This window comes from Scomber scombrus, chromosome 18 (assembly GCF_963691925.1).
Source record: "Scomber scombrus chromosome 18, fScoSco1.1, whole genome shotgun sequence".
Taxonomy (NCBI): domain Eukaryota; kingdom Metazoa; phylum Chordata; class Actinopteri; order Scombriformes; family Scombridae; genus Scomber; species Scomber scombrus.
Genome location: NC_084987.1, coordinates 13,140,473 through 13,163,265, shown reverse-complemented (window position 1 = coordinate 13,163,265; position 22,793 = coordinate 13,140,473). Strand labels below are relative to the sequence as shown.

The 22,793-nt window shown below is 39.7% G+C and overlaps 2 protein-coding genes across 4 annotated transcripts in view; both read left to right on the top strand.

The window, feature by feature from the left end:
* Positions 1 to 2,652, top strand: part of cyth1a (cytohesin 1a) — a 36,247-nt gene extending 33,595 nt beyond the window's left edge. For all 3 annotated transcript variants that reach the window (XM_062439542.1, XM_062439543.1, XM_062439544.1), the window contains exon 13: positions 429 to 2,652. In XM_062439542.1, the coding sequence (XP_062295526.1) occupies positions 429 to 507 (79 nt within the window). In that variant the 3' untranslated portion in view covers positions 508 to 2,652. The remainder of the gene's footprint in view (positions 1 to 428) is intronic.
* An 11,778-nt stretch (positions 2,653 to 14,430) lies between these two features.
* Positions 14,431 to 17,264, top strand: socs3a (suppressor of cytokine signaling 3a). The gene is made up of 2 exons (XM_062439518.1): positions 14,431 to 14,586; positions 15,232 to 17,264. Exon 2 carries the CDS (start codon positions 15,380 to 15,382, stop codon positions 15,995 to 15,997), a length of 618 nt encoding a protein of 205 aa, XP_062295502.1. The 5' UTR covers positions 14,431 to 14,586; positions 15,232 to 15,379; the 3' UTR covers positions 15,998 to 17,264.
* Positions 17,265 to 22,793: the final 5,529 nt, after the last annotated feature.

The window sequence follows — 22,793 nt, the reverse complement described above, 5'->3', positions numbered from 1 at the left end:
CTTAAATCATTGTCATAAAACCTTACTGAAGACACAGTTTTGATTGCAGTGTATCAAAACCTCCACGAAAGGCAATTTTTTTTGTTAGGTTTATATAGAGTTTCACCAAAAAAACATACCTGGATATTTTCAAGTAATAAATGTAATAAATCAGAACTCCTTGTGGTCTGCAGCTCAGAAAGTTTTTCTGAGGAGAAAAACAGGAAGAAAACAAACAATGAGCTGATTATGCAGAATAATTTAGCTAAATTAAAAAAAACAAAAACAAGAAATGGTCAATCCAGAGTGCTGGCATCGCAAATGTTATTTTTATAATCTGATTTGAATTCCTTTTTGGTTTTGAACCCTCTTTGATATGAGTGCAGCAATTTCAACACTGATGCCTCTGTGCTTGTTCCTTGACATTTCCTCTGCATCTGTGCCCACAGAGCTGCAATCAGCAGGGACCCCTTCTATGAGATGCTTGCAGCCAGGAAGAAGAAGGTGTCGTCCATGAAGAGGCACTAAAGCTGTTCAGCTCTCCGGACGTTGCACTTGACAGAACAGGGGGGGTACTGGGTATCTGCTCGCCCTGTCTGGGCCGGTGCAGAGGCCACTGCTGGGATCTCCCTCAGACCTTTCCAGAGGATTTCTCTAGGATACATACTAGATCTGGCTTTGGGACTCTACTGGCCAGAAAAACAGGAAGCATGCTGGGGTTTCTAGATAACAGTCAGGGCCAAAGCCTCCTCTAACCTCCTGTCTGAATGTCTCTTTTTCTCTCTCAGCTTTATGTGTGCTCTCTTTCTGTGAGGCCAAAAGGAAACCTTGCGATGTCACTCAGCAGAATTCCCTTCGAAGAGAAACTGTTCCCTCAGGCTTTAAAAGAAATCCCATCTACATTGCACACATACACAACATGCATACACTCATGCAGTCTCTCTTAGCACACAGCGTTTAAACTCAGCAGGTCTGACCAAGTGTGGCACCCCAACCAAAATATTCCTCACTCTCTGAAAGAAAAGTAAAAACCTTTTCTGATGTGCTTTAATATGTTTGGTTAATACGTGTCTGTTTTTACAGCTTTTACTGTCGAATCCTCTTGAGTCTTTTCTGTGTGTTCGCCTTTGTAAAAAAGAAAAAGGTCTTGCAGCTGAACCTGTAGTGGAGGGAGGGAAGTTACGGGATATCGGGGGGGATTTTGCCAACTGTTGCTCATTTTATAGTAAAAAATAACTATAAAAACAAGAACTTCTCTGTCAAAAAAGTTGCCACTCAGGAGATTGATACCATGTTCTGAAATGTTCCATGCCAGGGTCCACATGGATCCTGTTCACAACGCGACGGCCATACGAGGAATGTAAGCCTCGTCTGTGTTCCAGACTGAACTGTTTTTGTAAATGTGAAGCTGCATTGTGGGGCGTACCGCGGCAGGTGAGGTTGTCTGCTTGTCTGGACAGGGTCTCAGAGTTGGATATGGCTCTCAATGTTAATTTCCTGAAGGTCCTGGAGACGAACCCTGGGGATTAGTGTCTTTGAAAAGGACGAGTGTCTATCACCCCTGGCCTCTTTTTGAGTCTTAAGTTGTCTGGAAAACAGAACCATTGGCCCCTTTTGATTTTCTCTTCCCACATTTCCAAGGCCACTTTCTGTTACTGTATCATGTAAAAAGCAATTTAATTATTAGTTTACTGCTGCACAGTGCCTGGCGCTCTAGATGAAATGTGATGAGAAATGCTGCTGGTTAGCAACAGTAATTCAGTTTTCTGTACCCAGTTGAGCAATGTTTATCTTTGTCTCCTACCTTTAGTGTACTTTTGTTGTTAGAGGGTTACCTATTTAATGGTAAAAAAAAACTCATCATTTTCAGTCTAACCTCATGAATAAGTTGTACAATACTGTACTTTGAAATGGCTGTCATAACTTCTGTGTGCTTTGGACTGTTTATGCATAAAACATATTATAACTCCTTGTAGATGCTTTAAAGCAGCACAAATAAACGTGTGGTTTAGTGAAGCTATGCCTGGAAAAAAGTGGGTTGTCCCCGTCTCAGGATCCAAAGTTTGATGTGTAATGACATAAAACTACTAGTCTTATCAGGAATGTGCTGTGGTGAACCAAAAGATTGAGGGCAGGATGTCTGATGGGTCATGCTGAGGCAGTGTCACAGTGTCAACCTGTCAAATAGCTAAAACTGCATTGAGGCACAATTTTGTTGTGCATCTCTTTTCTACTTTTGTCTACAGTTGTCTCCTCTCTCATCTGTGCCTGCTGTTCATTATCCTCGCTTTCTGTTTCCTGCTTCTCTTTCATTCTGCTCCTCTCAGCGCACTAATCCTAGAGAAATAAGGAAACATGCAAAACAATCATAATTCTAGACAGTATTGGTTTATTTATCAAAAGTTGTACATACTTAAATGTATAGTGGGTATTTTGTCTTCCTTTTGTTTCTTATTAGTTGTGCCTTTTGTTTTTTTGTTTTTTTTTGCTATTCAGTTCAATAATGTTTGATTTGAGGTTTCGATCGTTGCCATTTAATCAAGCTGAAATAAAGACAAGTTTGTCGCAATACTGGCTGTGAATATCTTTTATACAACTTCAACATTGAGCTCATGTTACACTGAAATCACTCCACCAGGTGGCAGTATGTGATAAGGGCTGTTCAGGCTTTCAACTGTACCGAGTTTGTCCATTTTTATGTTTCTCAATAACAGCTGAATTACAGTCCTGCCAAATCAATCACTAATTAAATAACAGGTGAAATGAGAGCAACATGCTGTATGTCCATGAATACTGAATATTAACTCCACCTGATGGCAAACTTGAAATTGAATCAGTCCCCCCTCTGCTCTGACCTACTGTAGACACAACTCAGACCAGGATCTAACGTTTGCAGTACTCCAACCACATTTACCCCCTATAAAAAATCCAATCTCATGACAGTGTTTAAATCTTTATTTACAGCTTGATAGCATTTCATATCATTTTTGCGAGCTTGCTTTTAAAGTATTTATTGCACAAATGTTGGTGCAGCGGGGAAAGGTCGATATTTACAAGTGAATATGTATCATATTAAATGATGCCTGGAAAAGCAATCAATACAAATGACTTTTTCTCAATGGAATGGCCATGCAGGAAACAGCAGGGCATGGATGCAGTGATGCATTGAAGACTAAATTACAGTAGAAACACCAATCAGATTTGTGTTGAAGGCATGCTAAAAAAGCTGTATAGACTCATACAAAATAATGTCATCAGCTTGTCTCAGATATGGGTTGAATCCAAGAAATGGTCTGAATCTGACCTTGTTGGGAATTGTTATTGTGTATTTTTTCCTGCATTACCATGATTAACAGCTTTGAGAAACAGCAGGACATGCACTGTCTTAACATCAGAAAATACACACAGGATGGAAGCACAGCTGCCAAAAAGTGTTTTTGGTAGGAAGTTGTAAAAGCTGTTCTAGCAACTTTGTGCCCTTTAATTAGTCGATTTAACAATATAATGTCTACAAAATGCTTTTCCACCACTAACGTGTCGCATATTGACTGAAGACATTCAAAGCAGTTTTTTTTGTAAACCTTTAAGCATTAATAAAAGGTATGATACAAATATGTTTAAATACAAGTCAAACATTCACAGTAAATGCTAAAATGTACTGACGGATACCTTGTAGTAATACAGAGAAGATGTGCATTGGTTCAGCAAATAAAGGTAAGTGCAGCGATTAAGTGAAACCTGCAGTAGTTGGCGAGTACCTTCTGAATAGTTTATGGACAGTTCAAGTTGGGACATGTTTATCTGAGCAGGAAAAAGCAAGAAAACTGAGAAGAATGGCTTTCAAAAGCTCTTTGATCTGTGAGGATTAAACTCTTTTTTTGACGGCAAAACCAATGTCTCAAAGTAAATCAAGCCTAAATGAATAGGTGCGTATTTGTATGATATTTTTCTCTGGGCTAAAGCCTGCAGTGTATACTCAGGAAACTGAGTATAAATCATGAAACAATTTGTTCCAGATGTCCACAGAAAATACATATTTGGAAGAAAATTCCTGCTTTCCATCTGTGCATTCTGATATTAAAATTAATAGTTTTGCTAGGTTTTTGAGAAAAAAAACTAAGTGTGTCGGAAATTGTCTGTAATTGTATTTGCACAATTGAAGTCAAACAATATTTTGCACTGCTGCTGTAAAATAGGATGATAATGAAGTTCTTGAGAATTACAGAGTGGGGCCAATGAGGTGACCGTGGCTGATGGGAAATGAGAGGCATGTTGCCACGGCAAGAACAAAAAACAGAAAAGAAAAAAAAAAAACAGAAAAAAAGTTGGTGGTGGTGAAGCTGCAGGGAAAAGTCTTTGTTTTTACCATCTGCGCCGTTCCTCACTTCTCATATTTCTCACTGCAGCATGAATAGGCAGGCGTATGAAAATACAATGCACTTGTACAGTACTTCTTAGTTGTGAGGCTGAGGTTTGTTGTTCAGGAGAAGGGGACAGTAATATACAATAGATGGGGAGATTTCATCAGTCCTGACCCAGAATAAGTTAAAAGAGAACAATAGGAGAAGAGTGCAAATACTGTACAGAAAGGAGATCCCTAGAACAAACTGGACCAGGAGGGATTTAAAGAGGTCAAATATTTCAAGACTTTTAAAAACACAGTATAAAGAGGCGCAACTCAGTATAGCATACCTGACCTCAGTGCACTGAACCAAGCTGAAAAACACCATAGACCACACCACTCACTCATACTGTCATGTAAGGCCTGCTTGGTGAACTGCCTCCTCTGTGGTTATGCTGATGAAGGGGAAAGGCCCAGGCCCACAGCAGCTCTCATAGGCCAGGCAGCGGGATCCTCCGTCTCCTTCAGTAAGTGGAGACATGTGAGACCAGTCAGGCTCCAATTAGGCCCAGACTGTTTCCCAGAAGCACTGGAAGGCCTCCCCCTGCCTCCCGGCCCACCACGGCGGGAGTAGGGTGCACCCCACGGTGCCCGGACCTGACCTCAGCTGGCATGAGAGAAGCTTTTTCTCGTATGGAACGCAACTCGTGCAGGCAAAGAATGTTACACACAGACAGGCGGGCTAACACAAACGCCGTCACGCAAACATAAATGCAACATAGCCTGGAAACCAGTTCACAGTTCTATAAAATCTGCTTTACTGTCTTCAGTTTTGCATGCAATTACCATGTTGAGCTATAAAAAATGATGCTTGGAAGTGGACTTTTTTGGGTTAAAAGCTGCCAATCATGTGAGTCATCATTGTTCTTGGACAATAACAAGAAGACAGGCTGTCAAGGCCAATTCGAAAAAACTAAACAAAACAGTACCCCATCAGTGCTTTCGACACACAGACAGACTGGAGCCCTTTGCAAATCATACTCAAAAATGTCATGAGGTATTTTGCAGTGTTTTACGTGCACGTACACTTCAGGTGCTAGCAGATGTATTGCTGTTTTACTGGAAGAATAAATCCCTCTCAAATCACTCCAGGAATCTTCTGTTCTGCCGAGGGACACTCAGTTCATCCTCAGGGCAGGATTTCTGAGAAAGGGAATTACAAAGCAGCCACAACAAAGTCACTCCCTCCCCTTCCCCCATTCTTCCACTATCTCGCTCTCTCTCTGATTATCTTTCTCTCTCTTTGTCTGACACCCACCCATATAACCATGCAAAACACAGGATATCGCAGTATCTCGAAGGTGGAGTTATAACATTAATTATAAAAGCAGTAAAAACTTTGACTTGTGTTGAGTTCAGTGGGAGTAAAACATTGCTGGGATGCAGACTATATGATTTGTTTATTTGATTGCATTTTGTAGTTCAAAGTATAGTTTCCCCCACAAACATGCAGTTGTGTGACTTTGAAAATGTCCTGCAAACAACAAAATCTTGAAAAACATCTAATTAAATCTGCTGCAGAAAAATAACTGAATCTACAGTTTTGTCACTTTATTTCTTTAAAATTCAAACTGTACAATGATTCTCACATTTGCATACTAAAATGGTCAAAAACTGACCAGCTGCTCCATGTGAAATGTGGTGCAATTAGTAATTTTAGGACTGTGCTTGATAAGACCATCCCTTATCTCTCTACACTGTAAATAGTTGTCCTTTACCTTCCTGAACAACTGCAATTGTTCCTGTTAAAATCCAAAGGCTTCCCGTTAATAGGTGACATAGTGACCTAGAAATGAAAATGTTGAGCAAAATAAACAGAATGTAAAACTTTACAGGCTGTTTCACATCTCCTGTCCATCTGGCTGGAGCATGCACAAGTTTATGATCAAGTTATAAAATGATAAACGATCATGTGCAGCAAATAAAAGCTACTGTAAATGATTAAATGGAATTCCTGGATTACACATAAGAAATTATGCAGCAACCGTAAATCTAAATCTAAGTATTTGTTCCTGCATCTGTTCAAGGAATTGAATTTGACTGAATAGAATCAAGTAAGGAGATAGATGCTGTCTGGATGCCAACATCAATTGCATTTACTGGAAAGAAGAACCAACTTTTTTTTGTATACAATATTTTTGGTTGTGAACATGCTGATGCAGGGCTGCAAAGTGACTGTGTGAACAAGACAGAGCTTTGTTTGTCCCAGTGGGAAAATGTGAATGTGGGATTTTTTCTGCACATTCATTGAACTGTGGGTGGCTCTCATTCTGGGAAACTCAGTAGTTTTTAATGTGGTGTGAAAAGAAGCACTTTTTTTTCTCCCCCTGCACGACTTTTTACAATTTATCTTACATCTTAATGAAGAGCCATACATTTGAACTCTTGTTGATAATGCAGCTTATTGTGTAGCCAAGTAATTACATAGCATTGCCAAAATCAGATGAGAGAAAGCTGGATAAGCCGGAATTAATTCTTGAACAGGCAGATTGTTTGTTTACATGCAGGTTGGAGTTTGGGACAGGCTGTACCCTCCTTCCAAGATTTCCAGCTAAGAACGGGAATAGAGGGAAACTGAGGCCGTGGTTTGGAGTGACTCCAGAAGAATTTCCTGTCTATAGGGAGTGCCCAGATAGAAGGGGACAAAAGGAAATGCTTGAAGAGAGAGCGTGAGAGGGGGGGACTTGCAGTTCACTGATGTCTGATCCAGGACCTGCTTAGTGCAGCATTCTTATGTTTTTTTATCATATGATTTATTATTATTCTTAACATTTGAGGGTCAGAGATTCATAATACATATCTGAAATGTGTAGGAGAGTGCCATGCTGACAGAAGCTCCTTCTGTTAGGCCTCCCAGGGACAATGAGTTGCTGCTCTCAGCGGTCATAGACCTTAAAGTGTAGGAGTTGCAGATTTACAATGCAGGGCTGTGCTGAAAGAGAAGAGAACAGAGCTGGGGAAGAATGATAAATGCATAGATACAGAGCAATAATGCAGCTGCAATTTCATGAGAAGCCTCCTTAAAAAGAAAGGAAGCAAACACTCACCGATGATGACTGAGAAGATGAAAGAGAGATGTAACTCACTCTAGCAGAACTCCGAACAGGAACACACCTGTGCCTGTAACAATAGCTCTATTCAATGCTTTCAATGGCTTACAGTCTGTTTATAGTCCCTGATATGACTTCATTGTGTCCGCCATGTCTGCAAGGTCTTCGAATCCCAGTCATACACTCATATGGAATCATTTACTGATTGAGGGAATAGCTAGGATCAAAGCTTTCCTTTGGGTGACTGATGCATCCTGGGTAGTATCCTCAAACATCTGTGACTGAGTCAGGCCCTTTTAAACAATGTGGTGCATGAAGGTGGTACATAAAGGCAAAGGCGATTTATCAGTGAGGGAATAACTAGCAATGAAAATCAGGTTCCTCTAGAATTACAGTACATCTTCCAAGTAAATTCCCTCTGATCCTGAGAAACGTCGCTGTCCTCTGCCGGGCACCTATCGCAGGACACTATCAGCATCCTTATCTGAACAGTGTCCACAAACCTGGTGTGTGAACTGTGCACACATACACACTACATCTATCCGGAAATATCTTGCACTGCTTACTGGCACAACTCAGGATCAGGTTGCTACTACTGTGTGATAGAGGAAGTGTGTGTGCCTGTGTTTGTATATGTTCATGAGTGTGTTTACATGATGATAACCAGCATATCACACCATTTCATGTGAATACTGTATGCATGTGTGTGTGCGTGCGTGCGTGCGTGCGTGTGTGTGTGTGTGTGTGTGTGTGTGTGTGTGCGTGTGTGTGTGTGTGTGTGTGTGTGTGTGTGTGTGTGTGTGTGTGTGCACAGACTCAGTGTGTGTTTTGGTAGCATGCACCTTTTCTTGAGAGCATTTAAACAAGGTGTTCTCAGTTAACAGGATCTTTCAGCCAACCTGCTATTATAGTGCAGACAGATTTATTACCATCTGCCCAATAACATCAGCCTGCTATTTCTAGGGTTTGTGGGAATCAAAGTCCATTTTGAAGATGCTGATTATGTCATAGGCTCCTTTGTCTCCAAGCATTTGATACTGATAAACGGATGGTGGCGGCAGTGGCAGACGAGCCGAGATAGGCAAGCAGAGTCAGATCAATCATATTATCTGCCATGATGCAATCTGAATGTTGGAGGCAGCAGTTCTGGACACTGGCCTTTTTTCCCCCCAAGGAACGTGGCACATTGATGTATATTTTCCAGATGTAGCTTGTACCATCATGGTAGTACAAGCTACAGTGGTGAGAGGTGAAGATTTTAATCCTGCACAAGGCATTCAGAGGCACTGTTGGCAAGAATGTGAATGAATGACAAACTATTCATTTAAAAGTAAATAAGGCTTTGCATGAATTAGGATCTCCACAATTCAACAAAAAACTATTTCATAATTTGATCATTTTCTGTCCTTTTAAGGTCTTTCTCATGTCTGTAATTTCCTAAGAATGATGAATAGGACATTGAGTGTTGTGGATCAACTGTGATACACACTATAATCTCAAATGTTTGAACTTCAACTTTCCAGTAAATGTTGAGGTGCCATGTGCTTAGCAACCACATCTAGCTCAATGTGGCTCCTGGTGGAAAATGATGACACACTGGAAGCCTGGCCCTGATGACGTTTGTGACATTCACTTCTTTATTTAACTTCTTCTTCTTCAAGGCTATGACTATGCAGTCAAACTGACCCAATCACACGTTCTTAGAATTTGCATTTCCTGTATTCATTTTCACAAGCTTGGACTAAATGTCAAAATAGTCATTACCACATTGTGTCAGCTGTATGTGATTTGGAAAGAAAGGGTTTTGAAACACCAGTGCAGGTCCCTCAGGAGTTAATCCTGTGATGTTGGTCTCAATAATAGCCCCAGCGAAGCTCCTAGCTCACTCTCACGTGGTTAAAATGTTGGTAACTGACCAACGTGGTCTCCCAGTTGCAACTTATCACAATAGCACTAGACATTCCTCTTATTAGGTCACTGACTTATGCCAGGAAATACAACATAAGAAAAGCAAATGCTGAAAAAGCTTTTCTTTTGTTACATCAAAAGCCTTTCCTATCTCCTCCTCTTGTTAACCTTGAGAGGAGTAGGATTGGCGCTGGCCCTGTCATCGAACTACAGTTTACCTAATGTAAATATTGGAACAGTGCCGGGAGTTGAAAAGTTTACTGGTCAGTTGCCGGCAGAGCCAATATACAAATACAAATAAAGCCAGAAACTACATCATAAAATAAGGAAATTATAAACAAAAAATCCAGAAGGCATTCTTGGGAATTTAATAGGCTTCTATTAGATACAGTCTCCAGCCTAGTTATTATATTATATGCATTATTTGGTAAAGTAAAACAAGAGTAAATATTAATAACACAGGCTGTTTGAACTTAGATAAAATGGCCACATACTTTTAGAAAAGTCTACATGGTCAAAAGTCACAGTCGGTTTGAAAAGTAGAAGTTAATGGCTCTGCATTCTGCTTTTAGCCCTTCCCAGAAGACAGCTGTGACAGTGATGGTACACACGGCCATAAATAGACTTCATGTGATATGCAGGAAGGAGTGCTAAGTGGTGCTTGTGCCAAACTTGTTACGCTGAATTTCACAGCCAACTTTCACACCTTTTCAGAACATCAAAAGCCAAACATTGAAGCAGAACCTACTAATCAAAAAAATGTATAAGTAAACATGTGTCTTGTGCATAAGGGTGGAGACCTGCAGACAGAGAGAATGCACAAGTACAGTAGTAACTGTGCATGATGTGTAAAATAATGAATAACAGCAATAAGATCTCACCTTTTCTGCAGTATACAATGATATAGAATTTTACTGCAAAGTCTGAATATGTGTGAGATTTAAAGTCAATAATCTGTTTTGGTTTTTATGTTATATTTTTGCTTTCTTTTTTGTAATTATTAATCTTTGCGCCAACTGTTTACACTTGATAGCAGTGATCATAGGGTGCTTTCACTTCCCACTAAAGGGCACTATAAACAAGGCATGAATAATAACAACAAAGTGCTCTTCCCTGTAAATTTACAGGAATTCTCTACAGTTTACAGTGTTGTGCAATCAGCATAAAGACAAGCATCTCTGACACATGAACACAATGTTCTTGAGAGAATTTCTGGCATAGCTCCACATGCCATAAAAGATTGGACTAAAAATATTTAGTCAACACACAACATGGGCCTCTAGAGATTTTATACCAATACTTAGAGGCCTAGTTTGAGTTTGTTGGGAATATTCTTTAAAGAATGTATTGTAAAAAACAGTGTTGCCACTTAGGGTTTTGTGGCTTTAATTTCATCTGTGGTGGTCATGTATGACACATCCTATCATTCACAATAACACACAAAGATCGGCATTGACAGGAAAACACACACACACACACACACACATACACACACACACACACACACACACACACACACACACACACACACACACACACACACACACACACACACACACACACACACACACACACACACACACACACACACACACACACACACACACAGTGAGACACAGAGAGAAAGAGACAGATTGAGATGGGTTTAGACAGAGCGAGAGTCACCAGGAAATTATTACTGAGTTATTGGTAATCACACAGAAGTGGCCTTTCTCAATCAACAAGGAAGTTACAGTCATACAGCGATGAATGGACATGTTATGTAGCTGACAAAGTGACATTAAAACAAAGGATACAGGTAGTGGCAGGTATCTGTATCTATTGTACATGAAACTAACAGGAATTAGATTGCCTGATTTACCAGGAACCTACCTGCATATCTTAGATAATCAGACACAGTTCCACAGTAATCTACCTGATTTGAATAGTACACACAGAGCACTGCTCACAGCAACAGCAAGCAAACCATTACAACATTTTTATCCAAGTAGTATTATTTAAAGTTTAAGTAAATTGAAATATTATAAAATGATTTAATGTTTAGATATACCATGCCATACTGGCATATGATATTCAATACAATAATAACATTTGAGATGTTTTTGACTCAACCTGAACTCAGCCCTCCCCGTATTCAGCTGTACAAACAATGTGCTCAACGCTACTACTAATTTCACGAAATTGGCAAAATCATGCAGCGCTTTTAAAAGATCGGCCTGTTCAGTGAAATTCTGCTACACCGAGCAGCTCAAAAATATTTTTTTGAATAACATTTTTTCTGTTTTTTACCAATCTTTCCTGTTGAGAGCTCTGCTTTTTTCCCCCTTACTCCCGGTGGGTTTACGGGAACCATGAGCTAAAGTAAATTTCTGAGTCAGTGTGGGAAAACTTAAACAGCTGCCTTTTCAGCTAAACAGTGGTTTAGACCGACAAGCTAGCGTGCGAGACCTTGTCTCATCCACTAAAGTCAGGATGAATTCATTGACTTTGCATGTGAGTGAAGCTGTAGATTTAAAATCCTTGACTCTTCGTGTCATAGTGGATTACTAGTGGGTAGAATACACTCAGCTGAGCCCGGATACACATTTAGAAACATGAAAAACATGGACAAAAGGCAATTTTTGTTTTCTATTTCAAGTAGATTCTGTAAACCTACTAAAAATAAAAAGCACACACACGGACAGGCTACACACTCATACAGAGCCAAAACTGTCATTGCCAAGCCTCATACCATGAGCCTCAGATGTTTGGCCAGACTCCCGCAGGGTGCTAGAGCAACAGAGTACGAAGCTGTCTCAGCTCCAGGTCACTTGGTTCGTCAACTGCCTCGACTGACCAGCCATTTGAGGGTTGACCTCTGGTTAAATACACACTGTCTTCAGTTTGTTTATTTTATTTTTGTCTTGATGCGTGGGGTGCTTACAAGCCTTTTTTCACCATCTCGCTCCTAAGTTGTACTTCTAAGATCCTTCCCTTCCACTGACTCAAAGGGTCTAACCTACTTGGAAAATTACAACATGAAGTACATTCTAAAAAAGCAAGTCAGCATGTTATAATAATGTGCATAGTGGTTTCCATGGAGATGTGGACTGGAGGTTGTCTCCTCTCCTGCTTGAGCCAACATATTGCTCCTTTCCTCCCATTGACTCCCATTATAGACCCTGGGGAGCCTTTGGATGTTAAATACATGCCTCACAATGATGACACAATAGATTTTCTGGAAACAAGTGGACAATCATGAGGCTATCCTTGCGATTTTCCTTCCTCCTCTCCTATTGGTGGCTGAATCAGACAACACCTGACTCACCTCTGTGGACACAGCTGGCATTTACCAAAACCCATCAGGCCCTGTGGCGTCAATCTGTTACCCACAAGCCCCTCCTTCCAGTCCGTCACCAAGCTAGAGTTACACCAAAACAGGTACTGTGTTTTTAAGAATTTTAACGAGAACTTTCAGTGTTGTTTTGTTTCTTATTTTCAGTGAGCAGCAATGTAAAAAAAACCAAAAAAACACAAAAAACCCTGCCTGGTACTGATGAGTAAAAGGGTGAGATGGTTAACAGAAGGCAAAGCTTGACATGACACTATAGCCTGAAGTCAATCTACAGTACAATAACCACCTGAGGCTAGAGGTGGTTATAGCTGAGTCAGCAGGGAGGGAGCTGATGTGGATCGTATGAGCACTCTGTCAGTCACACACATGGTGACAAAGATGAGGCCCAATCATTCTTCCTTTTTCTAAGTCAAATGCTGATATGATAATTATTAGAAAATGATGATAAAAGTCTTACAGTAAAAGGAAGGTCTAGGGTTACTACCATGGGTGGAGAACCTTAAAACATCTACATTATAACAAAATGACAGTTGATAATGAACAATGGACTCTCCGAATGATGTGTTATCAGATCTTAGATACGGCTAGTACCAAATAGGATAGTACCATAAAACAGTGTGGGCAATAAATTAAAAGTACTTCCTTTTTACTTTACCAGGAAATTACTTTCCTTCCTGATAGGTTTTTCTGGTTAGATTATTATAAAACATTTTAACTACATTATCATAAAACCATGTTCTATTTTCAACTACATTATATTGTGTTTTATGAAATGTTTTTAAAAAGGGGGTTTAAGTAAAGTGTTACATTCTCATTGGAAAAAAAAGTTTCACCAATCCAATTATATTTTCGGTATCTTATGTGTCCATTTGGACTGGGCTGTTGTATGTACATGGCACAGTAAATAACATAACTAAGTACACCTTTTGATATGTAATCACATGTTAAAGTGCATTTAGAAAGAGCTCTTACCTGTTTTTAACATAGATCTCAGGGTATTACTAAATGTTTGGAACTTTGAAGCAATCCTAAAATATGGTAATGAACCTTTTTTTTAGGAAAAACAGGTATAACATTTCACAACAATGACAGTGATGACCTGCCCTTGGTTACCAGATGTTGCTATTGGGAAATCTTGTACTGTGCAATAAAGTCCTTTCAAAATCTGGCGCCCTCTATGGGGAACTACTTCTCTGAGCTAGAATTACTCTGAATTTCTCAGAAACCGATTACACAAACTGTCTCAGTTTAGACTGAATCATTACCTCACATTTAGCACTAAAGCGGAACTGTTATATAAAAAACGGAAAATAACTTATATATTATCTGATTGTTCTCAAAATGAAAGATTAAAAATAAATAAATTATAATAATAAATAAATACATACATATATATACACACACACACACACACACACACACACACACACACACACACACACACACACACACACACACACACACACACACACACACACTAGTTACTATAGATAAAGAAGACTCGTTCACTTTGAAGGAACAGTGTGTGTGAGGAGGTGGGGAGAGGGGATGGGGGTTGGGGGGACTTCTCATAGCAGGAATCCTAAAAAAAAAAAAAAAAAAAGCTTCCTGTCAATCTACCGAGAGAGAGAGAGAGGGAGAGGTTTACTGGCAAGAGGCGGAGCATCCTCTCACTAAAGCAGGACTGCCCTCCTCCCACCGCTTCAAGTATAACTCAGAGCTCAGCAGAGCGACTCTTACTTCACTACGCACGGAGGAGTGCATGCACCACGAAGTTTATTACCAAAGAACTTTTAAAACGTTTTTTTCTTTACCAACCTGACACTCGCTGAACAACTGTGAATATTCACCTACTCAGCGACCCGCAATAATTGGATTACATTTAAAAGAGCGACTTTGGAGAAACATTAAAGGTGAGGATTGGTATGTTTTTCCACATAAAACTTATTACATATTATAGACAGGGTTTATAAATCAAATATTAAACTGTTGGGTTTATGTAATTTAGGTAGTTTGTTTAGTAAAACCGGTCAAGGCATGCAATTTGCGCAATCGGGATTACGTTTGTCTTTACTGGAACTGACCATGGTGCCTCAGTCCCGAGGGCATATTTCACACACACACACACACACACACACACACACACACACACACACACACACACACACACACACACACACACACACACACACACACACACACACACACACACACACACACACACACAAAAGGTTCAGAAAAAAGTCCAGATCTGAAACTGAACTATTTTAGCTAAACGTCACAAGTTATGTCCAATAGATGAGAGTATTTTGTTTTTAGATGACAAAAAGAAGTCATGGCGCTCGGGAGCAATTTCCCTCATCATCTGGGACTGATTAAAGCATGATGTACAGAACTTCCACATCTGGAAAAATAATCAAAGTTTCCAATAGAGCCACAGGAGTATTACAGTAGAGTTCAACCTGAATGAAACAGATCTGGAGTATCAGTTAAACTCTGACAAACTGAATGTGTCATGTTTCACACATTAACTCACCTCCTCTATCTTTTTTCTTCAGGTGTTTCATTTCCAGACAGACTGAGAGCTGACCTTGTCGTGCCCTCCCAGTCAACCTCTGAACCTCTGTTTGACCTCACCTCTTCTTCGCTTCTTGTCTGTGTGGTGCCAAGTGCTCCCCAGGCTGCCTAGAGTGCGACCACAGCGCCATGGTAACTCACAGCAAGTTTGACTCCGCAATGAGCAGCAGCCTCTTGGACTCCAACATGCGGCTGCCTCACCGTTACAAGACTTTCACCTCCAAGACACAGTACCAGATGGTCCTCACCACTCTCCAAAAACTCCAGGAGAGTGGCTTCTACTGGGGCCCCATCACCGGAAAGGAAGCCAACGCCATGCTGGCGTCTGAGACAACCGGTACCTTCCTCATCCGGGACAGCTCAGACAACCGTCACCTGTTCACCCTCAGTGTCAAGACGGCGTCGGGTACCAAAAATCTGCGTATCCAATGTGATACAGCCTCTTTTTACCTGCAAACCGACCCTAAGAACATTCAATCTGTACCCCACTTTGACTGCATCCTCAAGCTGGTTCATTACTACATGCCTCAGAGCAAAGGGAACACCCGCACTGGGAATATTTACTACATTTACTCTGGAGGAGAGAAAATCCCTCTGGAGCTCCTCAAACCTCTCCCCTGTAATTTGTCCACCTTGCAGCACATGTGCAGGAAGACAGTCAATGGACATTTGGACATTTCAACTAAAAGAGACCAACTTCCTCATCATCTTAAGGAATTCCTCCAGGAATATGACTCTCCTATTTAAGAGGCATTGGGCTGATGCTCTTGAGGGGGCAGAGACTTAAGAGTGCAACAAAGAAACTGGAACGTTTCAGCCACGTACCAGACGAGTGGGAAAGCTGCAGTGACAAAGCAGAGTCAAGAGAGTCAAGCCTAAGACTGAGCTTGTCGAATGGAGCAGTTTTTTTACTGACAAGATGTGTGTGGTTCTCACAGAAAAGTGGCCATGAGTCTCTTAAGGTGCACATTTCAGTAAGAGACACTGGATTGAGGACTAATCCACAAAAATGGCCAAAAGAAAGAGAGCAATGTAATCTGGTTTTAAAGATAGTTAACCCCACCGTCCTTCTCTGCCTCACTGATGACGTACAACTTACTGAAAACTGAAGTGAGGCTCACAGTCAGCTGTCTACAGTCTGATGACACACAGGTTCCTTCTGCTGCTGCTGCTGCTAACCAGTGTACTGTGAGGCTGTTAAACTCATGCACATCAGCCTCAGAAAATGCATCCATTTATTAAATCTGGACTGGCTTTTCTGAACAGACTGGCTTGTTTTTGCTGACCTTGGATGATAGTCTTGGACGTATTAGATGCATCCATCCAGTATCCTGGGATCTCTCACCAAGTGTACGCTGGAAATTCACAGACAAATGGAAACTTGAGTGGACAGTGTTGGCCTCATGGGTGCATATTTGTACCAGCCACAATGAGAAGGGCTGAACTTAAAAAATATATATTGACATTTGGTATGGTTTCATCAGATACTTCATTTAGAGGAAGGTTTTTATGCCAAACTTGCCTGAGCTAGACAACAGTTTGTTAGAAAACCAACATGGCTGAATCCTACCGGATTTTACTTGAGAGTACAGTACCACTGCTGAGCTATTAACAAATCCCAAGAGTCAGACTTTTAAATGGCTTCAGTGGTGTAGGAAATATATACACCAAAATGTGTGGTAGTATTTGTGGCACCGACAGGATCGTCACTGCTTACAAATGAATGTATTAAATATGGTATCTGTCTTTTCCTAGTAAGGAGAAGAGTCATAATGTATCTTATTTTACTGTTTTGTCCTTAAAACGATGTTTACATAAGTGAAGATGAAATGGTAAATCTGTTTTTGTGCTGTCTTTTATAAAGATGTACTTTTGCCAGACAAACCGCTGGCTGTGGATGCTTGAAGATATTTGAGAAGTTTGACGAAGCAAGCAGACTGATACAACTTTGCACTTATTTATATTCGTATGAACATTTCAGTAATTTATAATAAAGAGCACTATTTTTCTATGACATGAGATATCATTGTTTGATTTGTTTTCTGATGATTGAAAATATTATTTACACATGCAGAATGAACTAACAGAGTGGGTGGCGCACAGGGAGGTGGAAATTCTTAGTATTTTGACTTTTGGGGTTTTATCCTCACTAATAGTGAAACACAATGCACATCATATGCACACATCTTTGAATCAAGTCAGGGTTACATCACATGTGGTTCACTCTTTTTTTCGTCATCTCCTGCAAAGCAACCTATTTTCTGAGCTGATAACTTGCTCTTCTAACAAAGAATTCAAGCAGCAACCTTTAACAAAATACCCCGGAACTACAAAATAACATTGTACTCAGCCAGGCTTCTACAGAAGTGCGAGTTGACTCCTTTTTTCTGGTGTGACTCACTGGATTCTCTGTAGGTGTTTAAGTGCCCTAACACGCTCTCACATGCATATACATAATGATGCAGCAGTCTGCTTAAGATGAATTGCTCTTAGAAAGCGTTACAAATTCTCAGAATTATCTTCGGTCTTGTGAATAAACACACACCCATAAGTAAAATATGTCAACACGTGTAACTTCAGAACACAGGAATTTCTCAGACGTGTTGTATTTTCATTCGCACATGGTAACCTTATCCAGAAATCAAGCAGAATGCGGCCAACTCTTTGGAACAGCGTGTTCTTAAGTTTAACCACAATGACATGCTATCTGTTCACCTGCTCGCTGAAACAACAGCTTCCACAGAAAGCATACTGTATTACAGTTTACATGTGAGTGCAAGCAGACAAAGCCTCTAATCAGGAACCAGCTGTGCTATAAATTATAATAGCTTTCCTCCGAAGCGCAAATTATTGTTAGGATTATTTTTAGAGCAACGCATCCTGTGCTCCGTTGAATTCTTTCCTTTGTAAAAGCTGCCTGGTTTTCATCTGTATGTATGAGTGTGTGAGTACTTTTTTTATGTTCATCTTGAAATCTGGCAAACAGTCTTTCCATATTTGGTGTAATTACAATGCTTTATGGTCATTTCTGTATCTTCTTACTTCATTAAACATTCAGGTCCGGTTTGTGGCAACAGGATGGATTACCAAATCAATAATTTTTTCTGCATATTGGATTCTAATTAGGTCAAATTGGAAACATATTTGCAATTAGTATTTTTTACATATGTAACAATGGGGTCAAATTAACACAACAAAACACAAGGGTTTACCAATTCTGTTCTCTACAGTGACTTATCACTGATTACTTTCCCAGATGCAGCTTCTTTGTTATAACCCATGTGAAAGTACAGATTCTTCATATCTACACTGAACATACACACTCACATTGAGACAGACTACAGCCAGGAATGCATGCACATTTACTGCAAACTGCTAAAATAATGGATGAACGGGAATCTGCAATAGCCTCCACATCCAACATAATTACGGGAAGGAGCTCCTGTTCTACCTGCCTCCACAGCACTTAACTGTCTCCTCTCAGCCAATAGGGCTCAGTGCAGAGGTTTCACAGAGATAAAGGGTCTCTGAGGTGATTTGTGCTTTGTGAGTGGTCCAGAACAATGTCTCAGTAATGTGTTGATATAGAATTTAAAAATACAATTAAATACACATAAAAAGTCCCTTTTGGCTCAGATAAGGATGCAATACTACTTTGGAAGACTATTTTCTCTCCCTGCAAAACAGGACATATTCCAAAAACAAAAACATTTAATTACTCAGAACAAATCAATCAGAGTATATGGGAAGCGCATGTATAACTTTTATGGTTAAATTCATTCCAAGTGCAGGATGGGGCTGGGAATACTTAAATGTTCTTCAGAAATGCTGCTTCAAAACTACTGGGCATGAAAAAACGTGCAGTGTTTGACTCCTTGATTGCTCTCCTGGCCTCAGACGGCCTCACTGCAAATTTTTACAAACATTTTTGGGAACAGTCATTTTATTCGAAACATTAAAAGAAACCATAGGAAAGTTATCACACAATACATGAATGGCAAAACAAGATTAGACAGGTGGTTAAATAGAGATCTTTTTGGTCGCACTTACATAACAAAAATGGAAAGTCTTTCACAATGCAGTTATCCAGCTTACAATAGAGGATAAGGACAACATTCTTTTGAACACTTTATTTTAGGAAAATTCTTTATTCACAAATGTAAATGCATTAAAATACAACCCATTTTTTTGGTGTCATCATGAATACACCCCCAACCGCTTTGCTGCTCTACAGCTACCACTTCAGGTTAAACTGAGGAAGTACCTGTATGTCCCCTGCAGCTGCATTCAAACGTGTCACAGTTGATATGAAACACAGAACTGTCTTCCAGTGAATTTTCTTGAAATTAGCACCACAAAGTACTGTGTGACCTTACAACTAATACGAACTAGTAGAAAATTCGATGTTAGTCTTTTTAGCCAGGGGAAATTTCATAAATCAATAAATATAATTGAATTTAATAAAATAATGAATAAATAAATGAGTAATTTATGTTTTCCCTTAGTCTTAACAGTAACACTGCTGAGCTAGTCTACTTTTTCCACTATTACATTAATGGAAAATGAGAGAGATGACTGGAATGAACTTTGGTTACATGCTCATGAGGAGAAAAAGAGAAGTGACATCAGGTAAGTTTGCATAGTAAGATAAGCCATTTATATTCAAAACATTTCCAGCAACATTTTTGTTCTAAATATACGATCATCAAATTTCATGTACGTAGTGTACTTTTTTCTTTTTTTTTCAAAAAAAATACTTCTCTCATGAGGTTTTGACAAGGAGCATTGACAGAATAAAAACATAGCTCAGCTAGTTACAAGTTCCTCATGTCACAACCAGTGAATGCGGCTCTCACCAAAAGTCTCACTTGAGCTGGGAAATGCTAGTCATTAACTATATCAAGCAACAATTCCAGTATGGTAATCTAAGTAGGACAATGTACATGAACTACTTCACTGACAGTGTGATAAACTGGCTAATGCAGGGCCTAATTGGTTTCTAACATTAGCATTTGTAGTAAGCTAATGTCTTCCACTCAGTAGCAGAAATTAACTTGTAAATATGTATTTTACTGTCCACACTAAGTTAAAACTGCAGTTTGTTTATTAGAGTGCCACAGAGACTGATCAGTTTTATATGGTGCTGGTGGTTCTCAGAAGAGGGGGAACTTTAGAAAGGTTGTTCCCCAGAGAAATGCTGCTATAAGTTGCCCAGTAATTCCTCCAACTTTTTGTAGATTTTAATGATGAAAAAAATGAGGAAGGTTACAGAAGTAAAACCACTTAGTACAGGCCACACAGTGAAATCTAGTGAAATTCAACAAAATGGGGCAGTTTGTTGCGATACTTGGGAAACCAGTCCATATTTTGTAATTTTTAAAACATTTTTACTAAAGATTTTAGCAAAGTCATAAATGTTTTGTGTATATCTCGCCCCAACCACAATGATTGTAAAAAATAATCTTTTATGTATATGTATTTTTCCAAAACAGTGTTACATGGAGCTTCACAAAAAACTAAAGAAAAAAACAATAAACAAAAATCATTGGTACAATACAAAGTAGAAGTTAAAAGTGACATGGCACATAAAGAGCAACGAATACAAAAATACATGTTTATGAAAAATGTGTATTTAATAGAGATTTAAAGAAGGTCACTGAAGTAGCAAGACACATTTCAAAAGGAAAACTGTTCCAGAGTTTGAGGGCCCAGACAGCAAATGCATGATCTCTATTAACTTTTAATGTATATCGGAGGAACTGGTGTTAGAGTTATGTTGCAAGATCTCATGTTGAGTGCATATATGTCTGGGCACAGAAGCTCACAAACCTATGCTAGATCCAGATCATGGAGTTCTCAAATTTCGCTCATCTAACATTATGAAAGAAGAACATGAGAAGTTGTGACCATTAAATATTTGTTCAGCAATTTAAAAAGTCACTTTTTATAGTGGAATAAGTAACTCTGACATATTTTTTCTGAAAAGTACAGCCTCACTGACTCCTGAATGCTTCAGAAAGTTGCAGATCATACTGTACACTACTATGCTGTGCATAGGGCTCAGGCCTTTACCGCACAGTGTGGACTCTATATGTGTCATTTTGCCTTTTTTACTCCCTTTGAACTCAGCACGTGCGCATACAGTGAGCAGACAGGCCCGTTGGTGCTCTTGTGTGCACAGTGGAGAAACAGCGAAAGCCTGATTCCCGCTCGTCTTTCCAGTCGGTCAGTCTGTTTACAATTCCACAACTGCTGGTTGCTATGGAGTCGTAGTCAATGAGCTCCAGATGCCAGATATCAGAGTCAACCAGGGAGAGGCAGTGAGTCACCTTGGCCCGCAAGTCCCACCCTCTCAGACTCTTCTCCGGTCACGCTCCTCCTGTTCCTCCTCCAGGCCTCCAGATTTACTGTTAGCACTCCACTCCCCTGTGCGCTACAACACTCTCTGGCTCTAATAGGCTAATATAAATCTACACTTCCATCTTCACTGTCATCTTTAAACCTGAGTCCTCTGCTCTATGCATAAACTCTTATATTACTGCTCTGCTTTGCTTCAGGAGGGGTATTTCCCAGAAATTAGAAAGAACAGATGTGGCAGGAATATGAGAGAATGCTACAAAATTAGACCTTGATTATAAGCCATTACCACTGACATGATTGTGCATGACTACTTCTGGCTGTTAAACTGTTCTCAAAATAACCTTAGCTATTTTAGTCTTATCACATATTTCACAGATCCCAGATTTCAAGGAAGCAATACTCACAGAAGACGAAAAACTTTGTCTTGTTTTGATTGTGCAAGACATTTAAGTTAACAAATACGCCCAGGTTATCATATGGAAACTTGTATTAAAGTTTCTTTCAGTAACAGTGATGAAACACTGCCAACTGGCGTCCATCATGTCATGTTCATAATGAGTGTGGTGCAATTTTTACTTTTCCAAAAGTAGAAATTCAGTACTTTTACATGTCACATTACAGTTGATGGAATCATGTAGAGATACTGTGAGTCATCAAAGTGTTACTCCTACTCTGGGTCCTGTTGTAGTGTGACAATCTGCCTACAGTTTTACTGGAAACCAGCCATACAAGTACCAACAGGCCACCATGAAATATTTACATTTCCTTAGTAATTTTATGCAACAATTTGTCATTGGTTGAGACCAGGCTTGTAGTAAAAATGCTACTTTGAGTCACCCCAGAGCCAGAATTAGGCAATGATGTGAGCTTACAGGTCAGCATGTGATAGTCAGAATGAACACATTGTTAATGGTGTAAAAACAAACTGGAAAAAGAGTGGTTGTGTGACTAGATAAGATAAAGCTATTCATTATGAATCTTTGTGACTTCCCCAGTTTTGCTTTCACTTAATAAAAGTCATGAAGTTACTGAGATATTGTTGGCTTGTCCGTTCAGGTAAATCCCTGATAGTTTTCTTTTCTATTCTTAATTTCCAGAAACCAAATTACAGTTGGAGTTATTGTAATTGCCAAGCAGGCAAATGTAAACAATGTCAGCTGAAGAGAAATCCCTAACAGTCCTC